Source organism: the organism of the source record quoted next, unplaced genomic scaffold, assembly GCF_019419815.1.
Source record: "Pyrus x bretschneideri cultivar Hongxiangsu unplaced genomic scaffold, Pyrus_bretschneideri_v1 Contig64, whole genome shotgun sequence".
Classification (NCBI taxonomy): domain Eukaryota; kingdom Viridiplantae; phylum Streptophyta; class Magnoliopsida; order Rosales; family Rosaceae; genus Pyrus; species Pyrus x bretschneideri.
This window is the reverse complement of record NW_025999803.1, coordinates 1,204,633-1,218,286: the sequence shown is the minus strand read 5'-3', so window position 1 is coordinate 1,218,286 and position 13,654 is coordinate 1,204,633. Positions and strand designations below refer to the sequence as shown.

General features: G+C 36.0%; 2 protein-coding genes and 1 non-coding gene across 3 annotated transcripts; 1 reads left to right on the top strand and 2 right to left on the bottom strand.

Moving 5' to 3' along the window:
* Nucleotides 1–367: 367 nt before the first annotated feature.
* LOC125472110 (peroxidase 10) lies at nt 368–2,219 on the bottom strand. The gene is made up of 4 exons (XM_048573176.1): nt 1,983–2,219; nt 1,520–1,711; nt 1,264–1,429; nt 368–774 (listed from the first exon to the last, which is right to left on the bottom strand). Exons 1-4 carry the CDS (start codon nt 2,217–2,219, stop codon nt 368–370), a joined length of 1,002 nt encoding a protein of 333 aa, XP_048429133.1.
* A 3,079-nt stretch (nt 2,220–5,298) lies between these two features.
* On the top strand, nt 5,299–5,372 carry TRNAI-AAU. Its single transcript has one exon. It is a non-coding gene; the product is annotated as a tRNA-Ile (tRNA).
* Nucleotides 5,373–5,603: 231 nt separating this feature from the next.
* LOC125472133 (la-related protein 6C-like) lies at nt 5,604–9,430 on the bottom strand. Its single transcript, XM_048573220.1, has 10 exons — nt 8,984–9,430; nt 8,074–8,155; nt 7,890–7,984; nt 7,705–7,776; nt 7,520–7,599; nt 7,331–7,409; nt 7,189–7,236; nt 7,054–7,122; nt 6,812–6,940; nt 5,604–6,631 (listed from the first exon to the last, which is right to left on the bottom strand). Exons 1-10 carry the CDS (start codon nt 9,302–9,304, stop codon nt 6,395–6,397), a joined length of 1,212 nt encoding a protein of 403 aa, XP_048429177.1. The 5' UTR covers nt 9,305–9,430; the 3' UTR covers nt 5,604–6,394.
* Nucleotides 9,431–13,654: the final 4,224 nt, after the last annotated feature.

The following is a 13,654-nucleotide window of genomic DNA, read 5'->3' as shown; positions in this document are numbered from 1 at the left end:
CTTCTAGTTTATACAATCACACTTGTTGTAAAATACTGTATATTGTTGATTAACTGTCAAACTAAACCGTTGATAAAATAAAGCTTTGTTAGATTTTTTATTCAGATGAACAATTTGCATGACAATATAATATTCTAGATATTTTCCAAAAACAATGTTACCTTTCATGTATCATGCTGAAAATTAATTAGTTAGTGCTTATATTCATTAATAGTAGAATATGCTAATTTGGTTCTCCCTTCAATTGCAAGAGTGAGATAAATTCTTGGACGCTAAACTAATTATTCGTTCGTTTATGGTTCCATTACCAACTAATCCATGACTAGAATACTATGCTTTCATAGAGAAAACTGAACCATTATTATTATTAGTTCACAGATCCACATTTCTTCCTTATTTGCCCGTTTTCCCCAGTCAGTACTCCAACATTACCAAGTTTCACCATTGATGCTGCAAAATCGTTATTGAAAAGGAATGGGTTCCCACTGTAAGAGTTCACCATTGCAGCAGTATTTGGATCATTCACCAATGCCTGATCAGATTCTAGAAGACCTGTGTTTTGAACCAGGTTTGTGTAATAGGTATTGTCAAATTTGACATTTGTGGAATCAAGAGGAGCAACATTGCTGTTTGCTTCATCATTCTTTGGACATATTCTTCTCAAGCTTGATAGGGCCGAAGAATCAAGTGTTGGGTCAGGGTTGCCCAAGCCGTCGAAGTTGAAGAGCCTTCTCTTGAAGGTGAAGCATTGAGCAAACCCTAGGGTGTGTCCACCTTCAGAAAACAAAAGCAAGAAAGGCATTCATGTCGATAATATTAGGAAAGTACTCATGTATAAAGCCCACAAACGTTTTTTAGATAACGACATTGAAGGATTTGGCTAAAACCCATAATAATCTAGCGAGACTTAGGTTTGAAATTGCTATTCATGGGAGTCAAACCTAAAAATCCTTTCCCTTTTCCTTTTAAGTGAAGATGAATACAACTAGTTAGATTGTAATCCTACAGTGGCAGCCTCTGCAAACTTTTAATCAAAAATATAGCTGGAAGGATACTGAGCCAACAATAAGCCGTAATTAAACATGGTTTAGTGCTCCTTTATTGCTGTCTTAGGGTCCCTAGTGTTTCTAAGTTTGTAACTAGTTTTATTTGTGTATATTTCGCATCATCTCTTTAGATAAACTATCTAACACTAAGTAGCTAGAACTAAAATAAATAGATGGTTTGGTTGGAAGAAAGTAAAAAAAAAAAAAAAATAAGAACCTGAGAGGACTACAACATCTTTAATGTCAAGACCCTTTGATGTGAACTTGGCAGTGATATTCGCTAAAGGCTCAAAAGGTGATGGTAATTGTTCATTAACTGCCTTCACACTTGCTGTCGTTGCATCTCTTCTGCCCAATGGAACAGGCCAAAAAGGCCCTCCTGACTAACCCAGAAGAACGAAAATAAAGTGAGACTAAAAATATAAAACTACCATTTCTATACATTTCATATGATACAGCAACGTGTCAAGTACCAGAACAACAGCTTCTCTTGCTGCAAGAGTCAAAATATCGGCACACGAAACAGTTGATGGGCAGAATTTTTCGACATCTGCTTTTATACTGTCGATCACTTCGAACCCTCGAAGAGAATTGTGATTTGCTGGAGCATTCTTCTCGCCCTTGAAGTCATCTGTGTCATCAAGAAGCACTGATCCGTCACATCCCTACGAAAGAACAAAAAGTTTGATACGTTAACACCGTGTAACAACAGATTTGGTCTAAACACTAAAGCATCCAGTAAACACAAAAACTCATTGTTATGAAATTTAATGTTAATTCGTGATCATTGCAAGTAACTTGTATTAATTGCTTTTAAAGAATAAGGGTAAAGGAGAGTACGAAGAATAATATTTACTTTCTAGCATGAATTTGACAAAATGTGGTTGCAAAGGGCATAAAGATGTGGAAAAGTCTGAAGAAGGAAAGAAAAGCTACATTGACAATACAATCATGAAAGTGCATCCGAAGAAGGGATGCAGCCATCCTGGTGTCGTTCTTGAGAGCTGCCCAAATATTGTACCGGACAATCATTGACAAGCGAGGACACGCTCTGTCGTAGAAATTGTAATCGAGCTGGCTAGTATACGAAAAGGGATACATATGAACAAAAGGACACAAAAACAAGAACAAGCATAAAGGAATGGTGAAGCAGGAGATGATTTTGTGAGTCATAGCTTGTGATCAGTGTCGAAAATTTGCTGTAAGATTCATTTGATGACATCTAAGAGAAGGTTTCATTGTTATTTATAGGCGAAAACGGTGGAAATTCAAAGTGAATTCATTGGTTAAACTCAGAGTGGTAATGCCACTATGGTAGTATAAACTTAATGGCTAACTCTGCAACTAAGTAATCATATTGGAGTATTTTCCGGAGGGCATAAGCCGCCATGATATCATCCATTTCCTATTTTTTATAACAATTTTCTTTCATGCTAACAAAGCAGAAATTCCATTGAAGGGGGTAAGCCACCATGATCTCTTTTTGAAGCAAAAAGAATGTTGTAGTGTCATGAGAGATATCTTTTTTGGAAGATGTCATACTTAAAACAGATGATCGACATGAGCACTACAAAAACAGCCAAAATCTACCAATGCACCGGCGTATGAACCTCTTATTGAGAAGCTTTTTATATAAAATTTGCTGGTGATGATTTTGGACAGTGCAAATTGAAAGACTTTCGTTCAACATTTCGCTATTGCTTGTAGTTTGAGATTGTTTCCAAATAAATACAACTACTAGAAAATGAAGTTTATGTAACATAACTTTGCATACAACAAACCTTCGACTCTGGGGTGAGTATTAAAGAGATCAGCTCGTGCACATTTGTCCAAGTTTAGCATTTCTGCAAATACGAACCACTAAAGAATTTTATTCAACTGAGGAGGAAGTAGCATCTTGAATAAAATCCATTTGGTTATCACTGAATTTCGTATTATATTTGACAAGAATCCTGTTGTTAGTCCATAACATTCTTATTTACATAACGAAGAAATTTATATATTCGAAACCACATATTCTCAATCAATCATATAGCTAAGCTAAATTAGTGTAATCCAATATTCAACATACGCAGACACAAAGATTTCTTCCGGTTATCTAATGTAGCAGAACAGTTGCAAATAATCCTTACGCATGAAAAAAGCAGAACGAAAGACGTGTAATGATCATAGATAGTAACTGCTTGTTTTTCAAGATCTGTTAATTACCAAGTTATTAAAACTTAAAATTCTATAACTTGATATCGGAAGTGCATGGACTAGTTGAACTTTTTATATGAATTGGTGAGGAAGGTATAATTTAGTCCAAATAGTTGCGCGTGCTATTAAGGTAGGAGAAGAATCCAAAACCTGACTAGGATGTCATATATACAATGATGCATGGGAATTAAGTCAATATGCAAATAATCAAAGGTATCAGTGGAATTACAAATGTCGTTGAGAGCAAAGCTAACCAAAGTATTTAAGTAGAAGTGTTTAACTAAGCACTTTGCATTATACAATTTTGTTTTCTACTACAATTTCACTTCTGATCGTCTAACTTCAAAACATAACTGGAAAGGATGTATACTTGGGAAGTGTAGATGTCTCACATCGATCTGAGAGTTATGAAACTTTGAATGAGCTTACGAGAAGTTGGGTTAGTCCTGCTATTGCTTGCTGGTTTTCGGGTGCAATCTTCATGATATATTAGGGCAAGGTTCGTCAGCATATGAAGCCTAACGAGCATATGTATTTCACATCATTCAGTTAAACCTCAACTTTCTTCATGTGCATCATTGCATAATCTTTTGTTGTAAGAGAAAAAAATCGAAGACCTAGCAAAATCTATCTTTTTCACTAATGGCAGGCATAGCCAATAAGAGAGGTGATTTGTGTTAACTTATGCAAGTGAAAACAACTACAGAAGATAAACACAATTACACGATAACCTAAAATAATTTTGGAAAAGCACTTAGATATGTTGAAAATTACATACAAAGTCTTTATGTATGAAAGGATTTCTGCTGTTGCTTTTACGCAGGATTTATTCAATGCATGTAATGATTGTTGAACTGAAGATATATATTCTGGAACTCAGATCCTCTTTGGATCTAAAGATCCTGGCCTAAGGATCAAATGATCCGGACCGTTGAAATTTGATCTAACGGCTACAATTATTATAACTTTTAGAAGGGTTTCCTGTTTGTAGCCGTTGGATCAAATTTCAATGGTCCGGATCATTTGATCCTTAGGCTCAGGATCTTTAGATCCAAAGAGAATCCGGGTTCTATATTCTGAAGATCTAGATTGGCTTATCCAAAGGACATTTTGGATTTATACTTCATCGTCGCATAATGAAAATGTTGAGATTGTGTATCCTACGTCGGGAAAAGAATGGATTTTGCACATGCTTATAAGTATTCGAATACTTTACATATTGCTAATTAGTTTTATAGTGGAACCTCAAACCTTCTTCATAAGCAACTCATAATCCAAATTCTATCATGCTTTGGTGCAAGGAATGCATCAAATGAATGAAGGATTGGATATGCAACCAAAGATACAACTAAGAATCTAACAGCAAAAAATTTTAACGTATACTATACATGTACATATACTATAAAGTCCTCATATCTTCAACACAACACCAAGAGTCAACTACCCTTAGTAAGGTTTAGAAAACATTAAAAATAAATAAATAAATAAATAAATAAAAAATAAAAAAACAGTTAGGTTTCACAAAAGTGCTTCTAGCAAACGAGCCCTAACTGTCACCACATAGCAAAAAGATAACATTCACATTTCAGTGATTTCACAATATGAAAAGGCTACAAAGATGGGTAAGCAAAAGTCGGAGTGGTGGGCAATTGAACTGAACCATGATTAAAAGCAAATTGAATACTGAAGTTCTTTTCTTTTTCTTTTTTTTTTTTTTTTGTAATTTAAGCTCTCAATCATGGAAATTTAGAAAATGACACTTATTTATATGAAAATTTAAATTTGGGAATTGTAGGTCCCAAATTTCAAGTTTTTTTTTTCTACGCAAAAATTCTAAATTTCTATGTTTAAAAATCCAAACATGAAAATCGGTACATATCAATTTATAAATTTTATCTTTTATCTAAATTTCAAATTTAACTCCTTCATCCAAACATATTGTAACACAAGTTTAAATTGAAATGTTATGCAACTTGTTTGCAAGGAGGAGGGGTTTACGAGGTTGCAGCTGTCTCAAGGTGATAATAGAATAGATAGGAATGATGGACAACAAGGCCCATTAGCTCAGCTGGTTAGAGCGTCGTGCTAATAACGCGAAGGTCGCAGGTTCGAGACCTGCATGGGCCACTTTTTTATCTTTCTTTGAATAGACAGAAAGTGTGATTTTTTATCTTTCCTTGAATAGACAGAAAGTCTGCTTTAAGAATTTGAAATCCCTTGATTAAGATCTGCTTTTATTTTTTTGAAAGAAGCTATAAAGGAGTTCTGGCGAACGAACCAAGAAATCAAGAAAAATAATATTTAATTTATAATCTAAGAGAAGAATAATATTAAACAATATTCGTTTATAATTTTTTTGTTTTTAGTGTGCTGATGTGAGAAAAGTTACGGTGAAAGGAGGTTCTAAAGAAGGGTGATGGGGAAAATAGGAAGAGATAAGGAAGAATGAATGAAACAAAATCTTGAAAGTGAAAACAAGATAGAATATTTTTTTACATTTTTAGTTTTCATTTTGCGTCCATTTCTTGCACATTTCTTAGACTCTTCTTCATCCCTCCATATTCTATGTATCCCTATGTATTTCTATGCTATCATTAACACCAAAAGTAATAGTGAATAATGAAATAATTATCAAATAGGCTTGTGGTACAAAAACCTTTAAGCATCCTTCATCCGCCCATTTGGTTAGAATGAATACTTGGCTATTCAAGGTTTTGAAAAAAATCCTTCTTAAAACATTTTACAACCGATCTATGAAATTTCGTGCTTATAATTATAAATTATTATGTAGAGATGGTTGAGAGAGAGAAAGAGAGTTCATCCCTCCACTTCATTATTCAAATAGAATTGTACAAAAGAGAATTAAATTCCATCCCAAAAGCAAAGTACCTCTATGGGGAGAAAAAAAAAACAAATGTGATCACTAAATGATCACTGCCAAGAGCTAATGACATCCCAAAATTTTGTTTACCATATTATACACCTCAATTAAAATCAATCATCAAATTACCCATTTCACATACATAACCAAAATCCCCCTTCTTCTCAAGACTCCTTAATTAGGGTCGGCAGAGAGCCATATGCGTATTCTTCTAGTAACTAAGTAGACCTTCAGCAAAATTGAGCCACCATCAAAATCACTCACTCTCCTACGGCGAATTCGTGGCGCTTACTGGCTTGCCTCTTCCCATGGTGAAACCCCTACTACCATCTGGCATTCTTGGACCCTTGGAATTCTGTTTTGCAGATGACTCACACTGGATGGTGCTGCTTGATAGCGGAGACGGGGCAATCAGGCCACGACTACTCTGGCTCTGCCCGCGTCCTCGGCCCTTACCGCGCCCCCACGCCCATCCTTTCTTGGACCCCGCTGAATTTTCTTCACCCTACGCAAACAGATTTTCATGTGAGATAATGATGTTATTATACCACATTTTGTACCACACCTTTAATAGAAGTGTGATCCACTTGTATAGGTGGATCTCGCCTCTATAAAGTACGGCACATGATGTAAAAGGAAATGTAATGACATGATAACGTGACTGGTTATGCAATAAAGGACTTACATTAGGACTATCAATGACCAATTCAAGGTTGCTTGGGTGAGAAGTTTCTTCTGCACAATCATATAATGGCTCTTCATCCTCTAAAATGCCATCGAAATCAGACTTTCTGTTCTTCAAAACAGACTTTGGCTGAAAATTATGGTGTACCAGAAGCAATGAGGCCTTGTCAAATACATTTAGGTCTATATAAATATGTATAAGTTTTACAGAAAACCACATCCTTTGTTGTTTTATGGACATACCGAGCGTCTGAGCAGCATCCTTACTCGGAGACCTTTTCTCCAGTTCCCTTCATCACTCAACTTTTCAACCTGATGAATGAAAAATGTTAAGAATACACAGGATGGAATCTGAAGTTATAATGGCATTAAACATACCGCTCTCTCTGTTATGTCTGTTGTTTCATACTCCACAAGTGCATGAAGCTGCATAAAAATGTAAAATGAGAAGAAAAATTCTAAGAAAGTTCTTGTGAAATGATATGACTATTAGAACAAAATGGTTAATTTACTCTTGTACCTTGTTGCTGATAATGAAATCGCCTTTCGAGCGAGAAGAATTGGATTCATGGGGATGGCATATTCGGATGGTTTTCACGCTGTTCTTGACAGAAAGTGTAAATATGCAGTGATGATCCTCTCATAATAGATAACACAAAAAAAAAAAAAAACGAAAGAACATGGAAAAACTTGGTGCGAAAAATCCAACCTTCCAACCACACTGAATATCTTCTCTAGGTTTTGATGAGAGTGATCTTCAGGCAAATTCTCTGCCACAACCGTGCGAGACTACAAGAACGGAAAAAGAACAAACACACCATAAAAAGATTCATGAGAAAACTTAAATCGATGTAGTTTAATTATAATTAGTAAGCATCTGTTTTTACATTTTACCTGCAATTCCTCTTTGTCCTTTTCAGTAAAAGGATGCTTACGTCGAACCTTCTTGCCATCCTCGTTTACAACCTTCAATAAAATTATTAAAGAACAAGGATGAAAGCTTGAGGACCAAATGAGTAATACTATCTGGGAACGAAGAATGACAACAAAACTATCAGCAATTTAATCAGACAATTTACCAGCTTTAAAGAAGACCGGAGCGCTTGGGCGAGAATATGGTTGTTACTAATAAGTGACTTCATTTTTTTGGTGGAGGCAACAACAGATATTGGAACTGTTATGAAATACACAATTATGCATGAATTAAAATGTGGAACAAAAAATTACTTAAATCTGCAGAAAGTAGTTTCTGAAATTGCCTACCAAAGCCTTCGGGATCTTTACTTATGTGTTTCGCTAAGGATTCATTTGCCAGCAGGCTCATGTCACTGAACTGGTACTCCACCTGTTTTATGCAAAAAAATCGGTTCAGAAGGCGCTGTCATGGTCCAGTCCTAATTGTTTAATGATGATGGGCATCGGTAAGGATAACAACAAATCCATATGTTAGAAGAATTTAACATCTCGTGCATTGCAAATTTGAAAGAGTGAAATGATGGCTCATAATTTCTGGAGGATCTCCAACTGTTTAAGACATTTCGATACAGGTTTCGTTATGGGACATCGATAGCATTGGACGAACGCTTTCAATGGCTTCTCATATTAAACTGGATAAGATCCACAACGAAAATCCTATTTCCGAAAATTAAGAAACCGAGTGGCAAGGGAGAGAAGTGGGCAATCGGAATTGGAGGTTTTGAACCCACTTTATGCCAATTGGTGTTGGTACCATATTAGACAACCACTAAAGCTTGAAAATTCAAATGATTAGAAAAATTTGCCAACAAATACTAAGCTAACATAAGTTTTTCAGATTTCATGTGTCACACGTGGTTGAATCTAAATCTATTTGTGTACTCTCACTTGTAAAAGCCATGATGGGAGTGTAATAAGTGAAGGTCCTAAAAGGAAGATCCCAGTTTGCCCAACATGATCCAAAAATCCAGACATATATTTTATCTAATTCCTTATAAAAAGTAAAAAAAAGCAGATTTACATACATAATTTCGCAAATTTAACACATAGGTAACATTCTTTTGGTATATTGAACCCGGTACACATTCACACAAAAATCAACATGGTCAATAGTCTACATTCACAGTCTGACAGACGACATTTCCTTGACGTACAAAACAAAGGGAATAAAAAGAATTAACAATCAAAGACACATCACCTGCTTGATGATCTTCTGTTGAAGATCATCCGGGATCGCGTTCTTGGACCGATTGGAAAGCGGATCGATATTGGGATTATTGGAGATCAAGTAAGGAGGCAATTCTTGGTCCTCAACGTAAAACCAATCAGGGGAAGCAGTGTCACCAAGAAAGTGAAAGCAGGGATAGAAATAACCAGAAATTGGCATCTGGGCATGTGATCTCGGCACAAATTCAGGTGCCTGTGCATTGAATTTGAACGATGGACTTCTTGGGTTTCCTTTCACCCCCATTTCTGGGACCTCTTGGGTTTTTTCCCCAGGTGGATGTGCATGCGCCATTTTTTCGCCCTTTGATCTTCTTCAGTTCGCTCTGTCTCTAAAGATGCCACTCTCTCTCTCTCCTCCCTGGGTTTTTGTAGTGTGTGGATTAAGGTTTTGTGTCTTTTCTCTGTCTCTCTGTCTCTTTCTCTCGGGGATTATTGTGTTCAAGTTTTGTAACTGTAATTTTATATTGAAGCCTTGTTTGGCGCCCAAATATTGGGTATCCGTATTTCAATGTGGGGATCTGTAGGAACTGATTTTTCTTACAAATAACCGTTGCTTGTGGGTTTGACTGGTTATTTTGAGGTTTCCATTTGCCCACGTGTCATATTTTCTCTCTTTACAAGTCCTACAAATTTGTTCCTATAATTTTACATTTATGATCCACGTAGGACTTTCTCTTAAGAGACGGTGTCGAACATCAGATGGGATAATAATTACGTTCCTAAAATTGTAAATTTTGATTTAGTAAGGTTTTCTCTACACAAAATTGACATATATAGGGAATGCACTATTGATTAGTATAACTACTATCTCTCGTGTCTTTTTATTCTTCTAACAAAAAGAGAAGATAATTCTTGTATGGTGACAGAAAAGAGAATATTATGGGTATATGACTGAAAGAAAAACAATTTAATTTGAAAATAAAATCAAACTAAATAAAGGCCTTAGAAACCTAAGCGTGATGCGTATCGCCCTAATTAAGATTTCAAAATAAATTTATTTATTTTGAAAAGAAAATCAAACTAAACAAAAATAAAAATTCTAAACAAAAATAAAAATTATAAGTAAAAAAGTAAATTGCCACACGCATCATCGTGTTGTGAGAGGTTAGTTTTAAATAAATTAACAAACTCAATAGTGAGTATTAATTTAACTATTATTAATAGTGCTTTTCCAACTTCTTAAGTTTTGAAAAAAATTGGAGTTATTTAAATGAACATGTTGTGAAACCAACGATATGTGTGCAATAAAATATAAAATAAATAAGACACAATATTTACAAGGTTCGACAAGTGTGCCTACGTCCTCAGGGCAACAGTAGTACTTTATTTCATTATCCAAAATACTAGGAGTATAAAATAACTTTCTTTTAAAGAAAGTGGTTTGGTAGGGTTGTTAGGTTGAAAGGCACTTTGCCTCTCTAGCCTTGGTATAACTCACTAATATTTTTCTTCTGCATTTCTCCTCTGTCTTTTCTTTCCTCTTCTCTTGCTGTATATCCTCCTCTCTTGCTTGGATGATTATTTTATAGGTAAAGTGTCTTTCAACCTAACAACCCTTCTAAACCTCTTCTCTTGCTGTATATCCTCCTCTCTTGTATGGGTCATCCACTCAAACCAAATAATAGATGCAAGACATGTGGGCATCCATAGTCACAACACTCCCCTTGAATGGCCACAAGTCTTCTTTGAAATCTTGTCCCCGAATTTCACTATTTGAATTTGGATATTTTGTAACTTCATTTTATTTTATTTTTGTTATTATCAGAGCATTAGCCACTTAGTTATAAAGTTTGAATAATTATCCATTAAAAATTTATAGACCTCTCGAGGTCACTCTTAGTATTTTTGGATAAAGCTCGATCCCACTATGCGTAGGCAAAAAACCTTTCACAAAATGAAGTTATAACGAAGGAGAAATAAGCAAGCAAATACAGTGGCAAAACGGTCATTTGAACCTCCATAAATAGAAGTACCAAGTTTGTTGGAGGGATTTTTCGATTTTGGAAAGTTGACCTATGTGCTTGATTCGACTAGGCAACGCGACCCGGTTCTACAAAGATTTTTTCCAACATCGATTCATGTCGTTTTCCAGCTAATCGATTATCACCACCACTAGCAAAGTGTAGCCCTTGACCCACATATCACAATCCACCCATATATCCCTTTCGTTGGCCTCGGTACGCGACAAATACAGTCTACAATTGTACTTGGGTAGCAGCGAGTTTCTCGTCGATTTGCAGTGAATCCACTGAACGAAATTAGTCGTCACCTGGGTTGGACTCGCCTCAACCCTAACTTCAAGGACATGGCCTCTAGTCATCCATCGAACGTCGGATGGTGGTGTGCAGTTCATGCCCTTCCGAGGCTTATTCGGTGATTTTCACCTCATTCCGCCTACCTTTAGGAGTCGACTCAGGTATGAAATTTCTTTCCGTTGTCTTGTTCTACATTGCTATGAAGTTTGGTGGCGTTTGGTGCTAGTAAAAAATTATGGATCTTGTTCATCGAAAACCGCCACATGTAGGGGCGCTTGGTGGCAATGCTTGGGCCGGAACTTTACTACTGACCTGTTGACTGAGAGTTGACTTTGGTCAACACGTTTTGAATCATTCTTAAGGGCGAAAGTTAACATTACGAGAGGCTTGATAGAGCTTAGTGGATCTACTCTAGTCAACAACCCATTTTGGGTGATGTGCATCTCGGTTAATCAAGTGCAAGTGGCACCTTATCGAGATTTACGTAATTATTGAGCTCTAGATGACAATAATGATATTTGGTAACTATTAGTATGAAGAGATAAGCCGGAAGCCATATATTAGAATTATTTTGTAGTACTGTATATCTGTGTGCTTAGATATATGTTGGTCATGTGGAATTGATAGGGTACAGTTCTATTTGGTGTATCTGCGATGGGAGACCATACGTATTATATGGGTGATCATGCTTGGTATATTCGCAATGGGTAATCACTACCTACACTATTAGACTATGCCTATGGTTGTACTTTTTTTTTTTTAAGGTAACCTACGGTTCTACTTGGTATATACATGATAGGGGACCATAAACATTCTGAGTGATTTTGCTTCGTATATCCATGATGGGTGGTCATTACCTAGTACAATAGGATACGGACCTGCTTGGTATATCCGCAATGGAGGACTATACATATTTTAAGGGTGATCATGCTTAGTATATCCGCAATGGGTGATTACTGCCTACACTATTAGACTATGCTTATAGTTCTGCTTGGTATATCCGCAACGGGTGATCATTCCCTACCTAGGGTAGTAAGGATTAGTGTGCTTGGTATATCTGTGATGGAGGACTATACATATTTTAAGGGTGATCATGCTTGGTATATCCGCAATGGGTGATTACTGCCTACACTATTAGACTATGCTTATAGTTCCGCTTGGTATATCCGCAATGGGTGATCATTACCTACCTAGGGTAGTAAGGATTAGTGTGCTTGGTAAATCCGCGATGGGCATCCATATCCTAGTTAGATTCTGTTGAGTGGTCCGGAATCTCGACTCTTGTTTGTCTTCGTTGAGTTAGTCCAGAACCCTAGATTCTTGGGAACATAAATTTCTCACGGTAGACATATGTGTTTGTAAATTAGGTTTACAATGTTATTATTTGGAATCCAGTTAGGGAAATACATATATTTGCTTTATTAAACTTCTTGACAGGATACTTGATCTTGTTGATTGATTAAGGTAGTTAAATATTAATATGTGCATCCTTGAGGCATTGAATTGATTATTTATTGTAATTGTGAAACTTATGTTGGAAGATATTGGGATGTATGTGGCTGACAAAGCAACATTTCTAGCTAGTTGTCATGTGGTTTCGTTATGTAGCCTGGAATCTACTAAGTCATGCTCGTTGAGTTCCATGGAGTGATTCTGGAGCTCTATGCTTTTTGAGTTAATGCCCTCTAAACCACCAATGGCTCGATCCCATCTTTGGGCATGTGGGCAATCTTACTCAAAAGTTAGATGCATCCATGTGATAAAAGAAAAGTTACTACACGATTGGCTCGTTGGTTCGTTTTTGTTCATGTTTTGGAAGCAAGGCATGATAGTTAGAGAGGTACATTTTGATGTCATGTGTTGATCTTGGAGGCATCTTGGGACCGGGGCTTGACATGTTCGATTAATTGTTTCTTTACAGCTTCTCCAATAATAACTCATGAGATGAATATATGGTCAAAAGGAAATAAAATATATTTTGCTCATATGGCCAATGTAGCATACTCTTAAATGCTCCCCCTAATTGATGCCTCTCCCTGATTATTATAAACCTAGATTAACTAGCTTGCCATTAGGCAAATGCCTATCGATGCAATTCTTGAACTTCTAAAGTGAAAACTTTAGAGATATGCATTTATGAGAGATATCAAAATGTAGTAACATATGTTTGCTTTGTTGATCGTTGTAGGGTAGTCTATTTCCATATGTAAATACAAATCCTTCATGCGAGTGATCTGTATGCAAGCTAGAGAGAGATTCAAATTTTATTTGCCCAATAAGACCATGGCTATCAGTGAGTTCTTTGGAATAAAATAAGTGCATGCCTATAATTTCCTAGAGATAACAATAAATAAACTTTATTTCATTCTAATATCCATATGTTGGTA